Source organism: Siphateles boraxobius, unplaced genomic scaffold, assembly GCF_051911475.1.
Source record: "Siphateles boraxobius isolate OS27281-9 unplaced genomic scaffold, OSU_SipBor_1 12, whole genome shotgun sequence".
Taxonomy (NCBI): domain Eukaryota; kingdom Metazoa; phylum Chordata; class Actinopteri; order Cypriniformes; family Leuciscidae; genus Siphateles; species Siphateles boraxobius.
In genome coordinates, this window is record NW_027508722.1 from 11,391,121 (window position 1) to 11,405,631 (window position 14,511).

General features: G+C 39.6%; 1 protein-coding gene across 3 annotated transcripts in view; it reads left to right on the plus strand.

Annotated features, from left to right (window-relative positions):
- The window catches only part of grb10b (growth factor receptor-bound protein 10b), a 116,936-nt gene extending 102,713 nt beyond the window's left edge, over window positions 1-14,223 (plus strand). For all 3 annotated transcript variants that reach the window (XM_077207999.1, XM_077207981.1, XM_077207990.1), the window contains exons 8-17: window positions 1,420-1,494; window positions 2,292-2,429; window positions 2,664-2,774; window positions 3,007-3,105; window positions 4,395-4,472; window positions 4,902-5,018; window positions 6,917-6,983; window positions 7,310-7,397; window positions 7,501-7,594; window positions 10,062-14,223. In XM_077207999.1, the coding sequence (XP_077064114.1) occupies window positions 1,420-1,494; window positions 2,292-2,429; window positions 2,664-2,774; window positions 3,007-3,105; window positions 4,395-4,472; window positions 4,902-5,018; window positions 6,917-6,983; window positions 7,310-7,397; window positions 7,501-7,594; window positions 10,062-10,208 (1,014 nt within the window). In that variant the 3' untranslated portion in view covers window positions 10,209-14,223. The remainder of the gene's footprint in view (window positions 1-1,419; window positions 1,495-2,291; window positions 2,430-2,663; window positions 2,775-3,006; window positions 3,106-4,394; window positions 4,473-4,901; window positions 5,019-6,916; window positions 6,984-7,309; window positions 7,398-7,500; window positions 7,595-10,061) is intronic.
- Window positions 14,224-14,511: the final 288 nt, after the last annotated feature.

Here is a 14,511-nt window from a genome sequence, read left to right on the forward strand (position 1 = left end):
TGGTAGTTAGTTTCACGGTTTCTCCATCCATTTGTCTCATCCATGATTGTTTACTCATTTGTGGATAGTGGGACTATGCCTAGCATCTGTGTGCTGACACATTTCCATTTGAGAAGAATTTAAGTATGTGGCCTGAAAAGATGAATGTTGCTCTGTAGAATACTGGATTCTGATTGGTCAGTGGCTGCATTTTCGGGGCTAAAATATTCAGTTAAACGTATAATACCAATTTTAGTACACACCTCTGCTAGTTTTACATTATATATCTCGCCACAGACTCTTTCTAAAAAATAATTTCAAATCAAAAATTCAATTAAAAAAAATCAATTAAAATAAATTTTTCTTGTCCATTTATTTGTTTGAAAAGTAACAATGTAAAATCAGACAGACAATGTAAAATCAGCTAAATATTACTTTTAAAAACAACAACAAAACCCTTCAGGGTGATGACACAACACCCTGTTGGCAATTATTTTGGAATAATAACAGACTCTATATTATCCCTTACATATGAACAATGACACTTTTCTTTTTAGAGCTGCTTTACAGCCGAAATTAACTCTGTTTGCATCATTAAATCATTGTCCTATTTTTACTGTAAAGCTGCTTTGAAACAATCTGTATTGTATAAAGCGCTTATAATATAATACTATATAATAATAATAATAATATAAATAAATAAAGATGACTTGACGACATATAATACATAAAATATTGTTGTTGTAGGCTAATCAGATGCTTAGAAATGCCATGAAAACTGTTGAGCATTATATAATCTTTCCAGTAACTTGAGTAGCTTAACGTATGTTAGCTAATCATTTAATATGGCTCTACAGTCACTAATGTTAGTAAAAAAAAATTATAATTCGAAGCTACGCAAAGCTTTGGCCTGAATTTCCTGAAATTCCCTGGTTTAAAATCATTAGAAGAAAGTCAATAGGTGGCAGGCTTATGTTTTTAAAAGATTATATAATACTCTATTGTTTTGTGGGTTTTTGGAATGAGGAGCTTTTAGAATAATTTTGAATAATTGCTCTTTTCTTTCATCCACCTTAACCGCAAAAGACAGGCTTTTCCGGCAGTCATTGCAAAACCTTTCCATTTGTTTTCTATGTGTAGAAGTACAATTTTACTCAAGCAGATGAATGTCTTTAATCATGGAGATTTTCTTATTGTTATATTGCATTATTATAAGGCTTTTTTGGGTATTATTATTAAATATGCAGTCATGGTTTCAGAGCTATACAGGGATTACTTTGCATGATATTAATATTAATCTTATTTATAGAAATTATCCTTAGAAATTATAAAGATTTAATTTGGAATGACTGTTCTGAAAATGTGCGAAAATAAGGCATATTAAAACCAATATACTATCTTGATATGCATTCAGTGAGCTAAAACATGTTTTTTCGACAGAACTTCTTCCCAGAGCAAATGGTTGCCTGGTGTCAGGAGGCCAATGGGACCATTCCCCCTGCTCAGCTCCTGCAGGTACAACATGGGCATGTGTTCTCTTTCCCATCACCCCCTGATCTAACATCAGCCCATACTTTTTTGGGAAACACTTTATTTTGATGGTCCACTTTAGACATTCTTCTAACTATAAGTAACTTTGCAACTGCATGTCAACTAACTCTCATTAAACTATTAGTAGACTGTCTGCTTAATATCTGCTCACACTTTATGCTAATGTTCCCCCCAACAGACATTGTACTGACTATAAGTAACTTTGCAACTACGTCAGCTTATTCTACTAACCCAAAACACCTAACCCTGACCTAACAGTCTACTAAAAATCTTCTACAGTCTACTAATACTCTAATGAGAGTTAGTAGACATGTAGTGGCAAAGTTACTTATAGTTAGTAGAGTCTCTAAAGTGGACCATTGAAATAAAGTGTAGACCCTCTCTTATAAACTAGCTTATTTAGCTGATGTAAGATATGCCAAACACTTTTATATGCACTTTGGACTATTTACATCATTCTATTTACAGTACGAATTTTACAAAAAGAGTATGTCACCAAATATACATGCATTTAGTCAGATTTTATTGTTTTTCTGGGGATGAATTTGTCCTGAAAGTGTGCCTAAATGATTACCCAGAACCTTCCTAGGTCTCCAATTTTGAAAATATTACTTTTGATCAGTGATTTATTGACACATTCAGATATTTTTTTAAACCTAGTGGTGAGTAGTTTACACTGAAAGGAAACCATTCTCTACCAAAATTCTTAGCTGACTGACTGCTTCATAGAATTTTCAAGTATTCTCTTCTTTTATCTCCAGAACTTCTTAAACTCCAGCAGTTGTCCTGAGATCCAGGGATATTTGTATGTGAAAGAAATGGGCAGGAAATCATGGAAGAAACTGTATGTGTTTTTAAGACGGTCAGGATTGTACTTCTCAACAAAAGGAACATCAAAGGTGAAAAATGCAAAACTTTGCTTAGTTTCTCTCTCTCTCTCTCAAAAAAAAAAAAACTACTCATGACCACCTATTTTGTATAAAAATGGTCTGTTTTACTAGTCTACATCATGTGCAAGTCTCTGTTAATGTCATCAGGTGTTGGCTAGATCCGACCCCTCCCCGAGTACTCTTTTGGTACCCTTTCCCTCCTTATCCATTAAATGACATGAGCTGTTGGCTGATCTTTCACAGGAGCCCAGGCATTTACAGCTAATAGCAGACCTGGATGACAGCAATGTCTTTACAGTAATAACAGGGAGAAAGCTGCACAATGCACCGACTGACTTTGAATTCTGCATAAAAGTAAGTTTATGTGGTTTGTTATGAGAACTCTTAAAGTAGATAAGCATTTCAAAGTAAAATATTAAATATTCATCACAAATTCAGTGTAAAAAAAAAGCTTTGGTCATTTGATTCTGTCTAAGGCAGAAAAGCACAATTTAATATCTCACAAAGTTATTTATTTATTTATTTATTTATTTATTTATTTATTTTTAGCAGAGGGGCTAATGTTGTGCATTATGATTATTTTCAGCCTAACAAAGTACGGAATGAAGTGAAAGAACTGAGGATGTTGTGTGCAGAGGATGAGCAGAGCAGAACATGCTGGATGACGGCCTTCAGACTCTTTAAGGTTAGTAGAGGAACCCCTTTTCACTGGCTGATCTAGAACCTGCAACCTCTCGTGGCGGATCTAGAACTCACGCCCATTCCTTGACTGATCTAGATCCTGCACAATTTCTCTGACTGGTCTGGAAAATATCTAACCTCCCTGCACCCTTTCCATTGTTCTTTTGTGACTGAGCTAGAACCTACACTTTTCCTCGACTGATCTAGAACCTTGACAATTTTCCTTGAATGGTCGAGAACCGGCAATCTAGGACCCTCACTCTTTTCCAGGCTAATCTAGAACCCACTGCCATTCCTTGCCTGATCTAGAATCGGTTATTTCCCTGATGTAGAAACTACTCAGTTTCCCTCACTAATCTAGAACCCCTACCTTTCTCTGGCTATTCTAAAATCTATACCCTTTCATTGGCTTGTCTAGAACCTGCACACTTTCCATTGTTGGTCTCATACCAGAGGCTTTTCCCTTATCTAGAACCCATATCCTTTTTTAGGCTGACCTTAACCCACATCCTTTCCCTGACTGATCTACAACCTGCAATCTTTCCTTAAAGCCTGTTCACACCAACAACGATAGTTATAAAGATAACTAAAACGATAACTTAGCATCCACACCAGCGGACGATATCATTCTGATTGGTTGTCATTGTTTTTATCGTACATCAGCTGGAGAAAAATCCTTCTGAAAGTGATTCCAACTATATCGTTTCTCTGTGCCATTATCATTATAGTTGTAGTGTGGACTCTGCTATTCTTTAATATTGAGAATAATTTTTTTAAACTATATCTTTATCATTATGTTTATAGTAATCGTCCTTGGTGTGAACAGGGCTTTTGATATTCTAAAACCTGCATTCTTTCCCTGGCTGATCTAGGACCCTCACCCTTTCCAGGCTGATCTAGAATCTGCATAGTTTCTATGACTAATCTAGAACCTTTCTTTGACTGATCTAGAGCATGGATAACTTAGATGTTCTGTGCATAATACATATATGTTGTATGTTTTTACGTTGTGTGCTGAAAGGAAAAATAGAGATTGATTTGACATACAGTCATGAAAATGTGTACCATATACTTATACTAATCCTGCTCTCATGAGAGTATATTTGAAGAAAAAATCTTTGAATGATAATTTTTGAATTCATACAGCATCATTACACAGTGTGTAATGATTAATTTTAAATGCAATGAACGTTTCTCTGCATTAGCATTGTGTTTTATTTTGGTGTTTTGTTAAAGAGTATCATTATTTTATCAACTTTTTAACACTTTGCTTCCTTTTTTTCTTCCTTATAGTATGGCATTTTACTCTATCAAAATTACAAGATCCCCCAGCAGCGAAAAACGTTGCTTTCACACTTCTCAGCGCCTGTGGTAAGACTCCTGTTCCCTTTAAACGATTCCTGCATTCCCTCTCTCTTCCTCTCACAGATGGAGCATTAATCACACATGTGTCAGTATGTGGGCCATGATGTCACATTATGGAATGATTGTTCAAGTGTTGGCAGTGAAGTTATTTTTTACAGCCTGTCCTATGGATATTATGCAATTCTGACAATTTTAGAACAAATGAACACAAAGATGCAAAACGATTCTGATTTAAAAACTTTTCTGTTAGCAAACAAATCAACAATCCACCCATGTTTATGTTATGCTTAAATATTTTGACTATTACATTAATTACTGGTTTAGGACATGAAGACTAGGTCATGAACAAAGTATTTATCAAAAGGTAACACATCTGTTATATGGCAAACAAAGTTATTGTTTCTTCTGATCTTTTTTTTTTTTTTTTTTTTTCAGAGGAGTGTCTCAGAGAACTCTCTGGTTGCCATGGATTTCTCAGGGAGGATAGGCAGAGTGATTGACAATCCCGTGGAGGCTCAGAGTGCTGCCATGGAAGAGGGACATGCCTGGAGAGTTAGTTCAAATAATCATTTTTGTTTTGATTATTTAGTTATTTACATTGTACACCTTGCTAGTACCCCATTTTGCCTTCAGAACTGCCTTAACTCTTTTTGGCATAGATTCAACAAGGTACTGGAAACATTACCCCAGAGATTTTGGTCCATATTGACATGAAAGCAGCACGCAGTTGCTGAAGATTTGTCGGATGCACATCCATGATGCAAATCTCTCATTCCACCACATCCCAAAGGTGCTCTATCAGAATGAGATATGGTGACTGTGGAGGCCATTTGAGTAGTGAACTCATTATAATGTTCAAGAAACCAGTTTGAGATGTTTTGAGCTTTGCGTTATCCTGCTGGAAGTATCCATCAGAAGATGGGTACGCTGTGGTGTTTAAACGATGCTCAGTTGGTACTAAGGGGCCCAAAGTGTGCCAAGAAACTATTCCCCACACAATTACACCACCACCTGCAGCCTGAACCCGGTGATACAAGGCAGGATGGATCTATGCTTTTATGCTGTTTACCCCAAATTCTGACCCTACCATCTCCAAGACTCAATGGTTTTCCAATCTTCTATTGTCCTATTTTTGTGAGCCCGTGTGAATTGAATCCTCAGTTTCCTATTTTTAGCTGACAGGAGTGGCACTCAGTGTGGTCGTCAGCTGCTGTAGCCCATCTACTTCAAGATTCGACGTGTTGTGCATTCAGAGACGCTCTTCTGCAGACCTCGGTTGTAATGAGGGGTTATTTGAGTTACTGTTGTCTTTCTATCAGCTTAAATTAGTCTGGACATTCTCCTCTGACCTCTAGCATCAACAAGGCATTTTCACCCACAGAACTTCCGCAAACTGGATATTTTCTCTTTTTCGGAAAATCCCAGTAGATCAGCAGTTTCTGAAATACTCAATACACAAACATGCCATGTTCAAAGTCACTTAAATCACCTTTCTTCCCCATTCCAATGCTCAGTTTGATCTTCATCAGATCATCGTGACCATGTCTACATGCCTAAATGCATTGAGTTGCTGCCATGTGACTGGCTGAGTACATATTTGCATTAACGAGCAGTTGAACAAGTGTACCTAATAAAGTGGTCTGCTAATATCAGCAAAAAAACTGTGTGGCGGGAGCCGCATGCAAGCATCATATCACCAAGTACAATGCCAAGCATCAGATGGATTGGTGTAAAGCACGCTGCCACTGGACTCTAGAACTGTGGAAACGTGTTCTGTGGAGTGACGAATCACGCTTCTTTGTTTAGCAGTCTAATGGATGAGTCTGGGTTTCACGGATGCCAGAAGCACGTTACCTGCCTGACTGCTTTGTGCCAACTGGAAAATTGTGTGGAGAAGGGATAAAGGTATGGGGCTGTTTTTCAGGGGTTGTGAAGGGAAGGGAAATATTAATGCTTCTCCATACCAAGACATTTTGAACAATTCTATGCTCTTAACTTTGTGGGAACAGTTTGGGGAAGGTCCTTTTCTATTTCATCATGACAGTGTCCCAGTGCACAAAGCAAGGTCCACAAAAACATGGTTGGATGAGTTTGGTGTGGACGAACCTGACTGGCTTGCACAGAGTCCTGATTTCAACCTCATCAAACACTTTTGGGATGAATAGGAATGGAGATTGCAAGCAAGTTCTTCCTGTCCAACATCAGTGCCTGACCTCACAAATGCTCAACTGGATAAATCGTCAGAAATTGCTACAGAAAGACTCCAAAATCTGGTTGAAAGTCTTCCTAGAATGGTGGAAGCTGTTAAAGCTGCAAAGGGGGGACCCAATCCATGTTAGTGCCCAGTCACTGTTGGTGTAATGGTCAGGTGTCTCTATGCTTTTGTCAATATAGTGTGGCAGGATGTAGTAAGTTTATTGATTGTGTGTTTTTTGTGTTTTTTTTTTCAGAAGAGAAGTCAGCGTATGAAAAGCCTAGGAATCCCCAGCCCGCTACACCCCTCATCATTAAGTGGAGGTGCTTTCTAGAGCATTTTGACATCATTGCTGAATAAAATAATTAATTTCTTAATTAATTTTTAATAATTAAAAACTTTTGATTGTAAATTAAAGGAAAATTGAAAAACGAAATCTAAAACAAAAAGTTTAATTCATTTCTATCATACATCGTCTTAATAAGAAAAGTTAATTAATGGTTATGTAGATTAAATCCTTGCAATATAAAGATGTGTAATACAGTACATGCTTTTAGAGATAGATAGCATCAAATGTGCTCAGCATTCTACTGAGAATTGCTCACCATCATTCTTGTCTTAAAGGCATTTTGTATCCTCTCTGATCCAGTTATCCACAGAACTCAGCTGTGGTTTCATGGTCGTATTTCACGAGAGGAGTCCCACAAGATGATCCATCAGCAGGGCAGAGTGGATGGGTACATATCATAACTCATTAATTATTCTCAAAAACATGCTGGATGTTTCTCTGTTCTAACTATGCCACAGATACTTACACTTAATTGTTGTTGTTTTTTTCAGAATGTTTCTCTTGAGGGACAGCCAGAGCAATCCCAAGGCGTTTGTACTTACACTGTGTCACCACCAGAAAATGAAACATTTCCAGATTTTACCGGTGAGAGTTTTCTGCGCTCAGAACATGTAGCATATTAACTTTCTGTGTTGATGCACATATGACACTTCTATATATATTGTCTAGTGTGATGAGGTTCAAGGGTTTGGAAGGAAGAGGACAAGGCTCGGTGTGACTGGGACTCGTACTTTATTAAAAATGAAACCAAACAAACAAAAGGCGCGCACAAAGCGTATTCACTGTGGCACACAATACAGCACAAAACAGTCCAAATAATGAGAGCTCAGCTTTCTCCCAGCTTTCTCTCCAGTCCCTCATACGAGTCCTCAGTCCATCTCTCTCTCGTTCTCTCTCGTTCCAGCGTGGCTTATAAACGGTCACTCCACGCCAATTACTGCAATAGGACACAGGTGTTCGTCATTTGCCCTTGACCTACTTGCATACCGCTTGGCTCCTTTCTCTCTCTCTCTCCCATTACAGACCATGCTGAACCACACCCCCCTCCCCACATACCCCCACCGCCTGACTCAGGCCTAAAGGTACCAACTGTTAGGTACAAACCTTCTGTAATATCGCCCCAGGAACTGTCTAACCTCCTTTTTGGTCTTGGGTCTCGGACAGGTTGCAACCGCTGCCGTCTTGTCAATTTGGGGACGCACCTGTCCGTGACTCAAGTGGAAGCCCAGATACCTGACTTCCACACGCCCAACCACACACTTTTTCAGGGTTGGCTATTAATCTGGCCCCCCTCAGCGTTGAAGGGTGAAACCAGATTGGCCCCCGGGGTGGCGCTCTGGGCTCAGCGATTGGCTCTGCCGTGAACCCCCCTCGGGACCTGAGGAGTGAAACAGGTTTAGAGGGAGAAGAAGTGGGGAAAAACACAGGGGATGAGGGAGAGAGGGAGAGAGAGAGAGAGAGAGAGAGAGAGAGAGAGAGAGAGAGAGAGAGAGAGAGAGAGAGAGAGGTACACAACCCCTGGGCACGCCACCATCAGGTCCTCGGCCAGTTGGATGGCCTGGTTCAGCGACGTCAGGCGGTGGCACAGGAACCATTGCATGGTCTTCTTTTGGGAGCCGCACCACGAACTGCTCCAGCACCACTTTATCGATGATTCCCTCAAAGTCGCTTCCCTCTGCCATCAGCCATTGGCGGCAGGAGTCCCGGAGCTGTTGCGCCATGACGAAGGGTCGGCCGGATTCCCCGAGGTCCAGCGATCTGAACCTCCGATGTTTTTCTGGGCTCCGGCCGACTCGTTGCAAGATGGCGCGCTTCTGGTCTTCATAGACCAGGAGGTTCTGAACTGGCAGTTGTTGTGCAGACACCTGTGCCTCTCCAGAGAGCAGAGGTATAAGCCGCATTGACCAGTTAAAGGGCGGGCCGCGCCAGGCCTCAGCAGATCTCCAGGGGACCAGGGTCATCGTGAGGACCCATCTTGTTGAGAGGTTCTGGCGGGGACGGGGCTATGGCTGGAGTTGGTGGGATTTGGGCGGCCCAAACCACCTGGTCTAACCAGCCTCTGAACAGCTTGCGGTCTTCCTACTGGGCTCGGAGGAGCGCCTCGTACCGACGCTCCTGTTCCTCATTTATGCCCAGCAGGGCTTAATGCTGCTCCTGGGGAAGACCCGTGAGCGATTGAATGATGTCTGCAAACGGCGTTCCTGACGGGGACTGCATGACGGAGGCGGCGTTCTTCTTCCTTACCGGGTTTTGGCACTAGTGAGATGAGCTTCAAGGGTTTGGAAGGAAGAAGACAAGGGTCGGCGTGACTGGGACTCACCGCGGCACACGCTACGGCACAAAACTGTGTAAATAATGAGAGCTCAGCTTTCTCTCCAGTCTCTCAGTCGAGTCCTCAGTCCATCTCTCTCTCGTTCTCTCTCGTTCCAGCACAGCTTATAAACGGTCTCTCCATACCAATTACTGCAATAAGACACAGGTGTTTGTCATTTGCACTTGACCTACTTACGTACCGCTCTGCTCCTTTCTCTCTCCCCTGTTATAGACCACGCTGAACCACGCCCCCTCGCCACATCTAGTATTCCCTGAAACAAAATTAAAATGCATTAGATTTACTGAAAAGCCTTTTTATCTCTCTGAGAATTAATGTGACAGGCAAAAAAACACTCTTCTCAAGTATTGCATTGAAAGCGCACAGCCCGCTGCTCATAAAGTCCATTTTTGCTTTGCTGTGCCTGTTACAATCCTCAATACTCTAGGAGGGCAATATAGTTAAACTTCAAAAGGTGGTGCCTTTTAAACTGTGTTATTAATCAGGTATCTGGCTGTAAACATGTCAGCATGACTTCAATTAACATGCTCAGCCAGAATCTTTGCAAATGTAGCACCGGCAGTTGAGAAAACTGTTTGCAGGATCCAACGGTTTTGAATATTTCACGTATTTGAATTGCATTAATTGAAATTGCAACCTGACACATTTCAGAGTGCATGAAACAGCATCTGCAAATATAAAATGTTTTTATAAATTACTGACTAATCGTCCCTTTTCCAGTGTGAAGAAGACGGTCAAATGTTTTTGAGCCTTGACGATGGCGCCACCAAATTCACGGACCTGATCCAGTTGGTGGAGTTCTACACGCTGAACAGAGGAGTTCTGCCTTGCAAACTTAAACACCCTTGCACCACTGTGGCCTTATGACCTCCATCTGCCTGATTCCGCCTAAAACTAAGACACTAAAACACGAAGACGGCGTGTGCTTTGGTGTAATGCTGTGCTGCTGGGCTGGAGAAAAGCACACTGCGAGAGCCCCTCTCCATCAAGAAGAGAGAAAATCAAAACAACAAACAGGACCACCAAGAAATATAGGAAATAAAGCTTGTGTGTTAGCGCTGATGAACCTCTCAGCCACCTGCACACTTGACCGTGGCCAGAGCAGGTTCTCAGGACAATCAACAATCATCCAGAGGGAGTTTTCAGGATCCGCGGTCTGAATTGTGCAGATGCGATAGTGGTTTGGGAAGACCAGCAGAACACTCTTAGAACACATATTTGATTTGATTTTGCACTCATGAACCAGGAACAACCAAGCTATAGCAATTGTTGCTTTCATAAATTAAGCAGGTTTGATTCTACAATGTCCTGTGAGATGTAGACAGCCGATTGGTGGTTTCAGTACTGTGAAAAGACTTTTCCGTAAAAATTGCGCTTTTTATCTTTTTCATTTGTAATTATTAGACTATTTAGATATACTGTGTTGTTGTTGTTTTTTTGATGTGCTCATTGTCTTGAGCACAGAACTCTCATGCATAAATGCATTTGGCCTTTTTTTTCATGTTATAGTTCTTCCCCATCACAAAACATAACCTGCAGCACTCTCTACTGGCCAAACCAAGTAGTAAAGTGTCACTCCTTCAAGGAATAGTTAACCTCAGAAAGTTAAATTGGGTTATTTACTCACCCTACTGTTTTACCAAAACCATATGACTTTTGACTTTTTTCACAAGACATATGATGTCTTTTTCCGTAAAATGGAGAAATTTGTATTTGCCATATTAACTGTACCACGGCTGTCAATTTACAAAAAGGACAAAAAACATCATGAAGGTATTAAATACGACTCATCTACTATATATCAAGTCTTTTGAAGCCATGCGACAATGTCTTATTCAAGACCAGCTCATTTAAGTTCAGGCCAAGACTTATATGAGCATATTGAGTCTGAGTTAAGACCAAGACCTGAAGAGGGTCAAGACTGAGTCTAGACAGAGACCAGAAAAGTTAAGTCTGAGTCAAGACCAAGAGTCCAAATGCTCCTAAGACCAAGACCATGAAATATTAATCTGTTTATGATTTTGACATTCTTCAACTCTGGCCAAACTTGTGTCTAGCCTACGTTCGCTTCCTGAGTAAAAAAATGGTGATAATGATTCTTCTTCAAAACAAACAAACAAACTAAATCAAAAGAAATTGAAAGACAACTATTCCTTCAAACATGAGTAAACATGGCCTGACATCACCACCTTTAGGAACGGTGCCTTGATTTTAAAAAGGAGTCTGTTGAGTCCAGTGAAAAATAACCACTAAACCCTCAGCTGGGAACTTCGCTGTGGGTCGCAGTCTATCAGGAGCTAGATCAACAAACTGGAATCTTTATAACTGCTGTCATCATCGGTCCCACCTCCAGTCCGGTTTGTTGTTATTTTTCTCTCCATGTTTCGAAAGATTGTTTCGAGGACAGCACACTGTGAAGCCCGGGCTAAGAACACCCATAGAACGGCGGGGTTCAAATTTCTAATCTGCCTTTTCCATGGTACAACGGATGTGTAAAGATTTTTTTTTTGTACTTGTGACGCAATGTAAAGAAAGAGCCTTGAATTTAGTATGTACCTATATTGTATTAAACTAGATTGAGAGGGTATAGCCACCATATCTCCAAGTTCACCCAGAAACCAGTATAGATAAATGCAAACGACGCAATTATTTTTAAGTATTGCTTCAACAAATGTATTTATTCATCTGGATTTGATTACTTGAAATTGTGTTTCTTAGTTTTATTTTTCTCAGCGCTGTTTAATACTATTCTTCCACGTTTTTGTGAATTTTTCAGACCTCAGTTAACAGGACCCCCTTTCTTGAACCTTTTAACACTAATTCTTCATCAGTATCCCAATCTAGAACACCATCTTCATGGATCTTATGGTAGACATACAGTACAGTCTGTTCAGTGGGTTGTACTGTTGTGTATCTTGCTACGGCATTATCTTGAAAACACATCTTTCTGGAAAAAAGTTTCCATTGAACAAAAATGCTAAAAAAACATTATATAGGACATTAAGACAGTGCAACCCATTAAACAGAATATTGTACATATATACCTGACAGCTTTATTTCCATTCACGTTAATTGAACTATGGCGTCTACATGATTAAGGTCTATTCCTAGCAAATTTCCACATTGTCTTGAGTGGTTTTAATTGTCACAAAGTAACATTAAGCTGTTTGTGTTTTTAAATCCAGTTCATGTATGTATTCTAGGAAACATATATGTTTGTGTCGATTCAGTTAAATAAGGGATAATGTACAATCAGCTGGCTTTTATCACAAAAAAATTGTGCAAAAGGCGATCTTGAAACAAAGGGGTTTATTTGCGAAAGTAACCGGCTGACTGTACATTATGACTCTTATTACACGGCTAAAAAGTAAATAAAATAAATGGATATGAAATATTGATTTATCAAAACTATTTGACAAGGAAGAGATTGGCCAATCAGTATTTTAGAGAACCGTGTAATAAGGTAGTCTTAGACCTCATTGGATGATTTAACCACAGAAATAGTCTGCAGGGCTTAAGTCAGCGCTATTATTATTCACTTGAATTTCTTTCTCAGTGTCAGTTAAGTTAGTTCAAGCCTTGTTTGAGGTCGAGTATGTCAGTGTTGATTTAGCTGCAGTTTGGGTGGGTCTTACGTTCACCAAAAGAAGCAAGCATAAATGCATACTCACACAAGCTTTGACATTATTGTCTTTATTTTTCAGGGTTGAATAAGTGAAGCTATACAATCAGTCAGCCAAGGACTAAACTAACTTTCAGTTACATGCTATTGATTAGCATATTCTGTGTCGGCTCAGATCCGGCCCACATCTGGTACGCATGGATTCCACATGGCCCAGATGTGGGCCGGATCTGGGCCGACTCTATGTTGCTGTCTGGGCTATTTCTAGTGTAAAAGTATGACAGGAATTTTTCCGGCTGGTTCAGACAGATGGATGTATTGAGTTGGGAGGGTATATGTTTTTGTTCTGAAATCATTTAACAAGTGAAAACATGATTTTTGGATTTTGCCAGAGAGGAAGTTTGCTATATGTCACTGGTGAATCACTTGTGTGAGTAAAATTGATCTGTAGGCAGTCTGAGTAGCATTAGCGTTTAGCCTACCTGTCTATTAATTGGCTGTTGTCTAAAGTGAGTGTAAGCAGAATGTCTGTTTACAATCCAAATACTCGGGGTGTCATTTCTGTGTTAACACAGTAATACACTTCAATCACGTTGTCCGTACAAATAGCATTGTTTAATTTTTTAAATGTATCATGTAATTTAACAGGACACACTCCATTCATGTTGTTCAAGTTTGTAGATACCACACTGAATTTTTGGATGCAGAATTTTTTGTTCTTCCAAAATGGCATATACAATGAAGAAACTTGACTTATTTTAGTACATTTTTTATTAGTTGGTTAAGTGTGTAAATATTGAATCTATTATATTTTATGTTGCTTTGTCAAGCGTATTGACTTCAAAAAATATGTTATGTTTGCATCGAGCTGATGGAAAACTGGACTTTGTCATTTAAGGTCATTATTAAGCTAAATTGCTGTTTTAAAAAACTCACTTATTCTCACAAATACTCTTATTATGAAAACGCTAACAAATGTATGCCTTGTAGATATTATAGAAATGTTTCTTTAATATGAATCAAAGACAGAATTTCTTTGCATTTTCCCCAGTGTTGTTGAAAGGAGCTGGTAGTAGCATTTGCGAAGTGTGTGATCTGTTGAGAGTTTATCAGTGAAAGAAATAAATGTCATTTTTATATGTAAAAGAAATGAATGTAACTGGGTTGCTCAGGGTTGAAGTGGAAGCTGTTTAAAAATGGTCCCGTGGACCAGCAAGACTTCTCTGTATTTTTATTTTTATTAAACTAACGGTGTACTTCTTTTTATTGAGTCTTTGACCACACCAGACCTCTGTTGTTGCCCATACCCCCCCCCCCCCCCCCCCCCCACACACACACACCCCATGTTCTCTCTTGAAAAAACTGTAGCCTTCAAGATATTCTAGTTTTGTCTGGATTGACTCTCTTGTATCATATAGCTTTCACAGTTTAATTTTTGGGTGAACTAAAGGAATCATTTACTCACTCTCAAATCATTCAAGCTGTTTTCCATCATACAGTGAATGGTATGGAACAGAGAAGCTTGGACATTCTGCTAGATGACTCCTT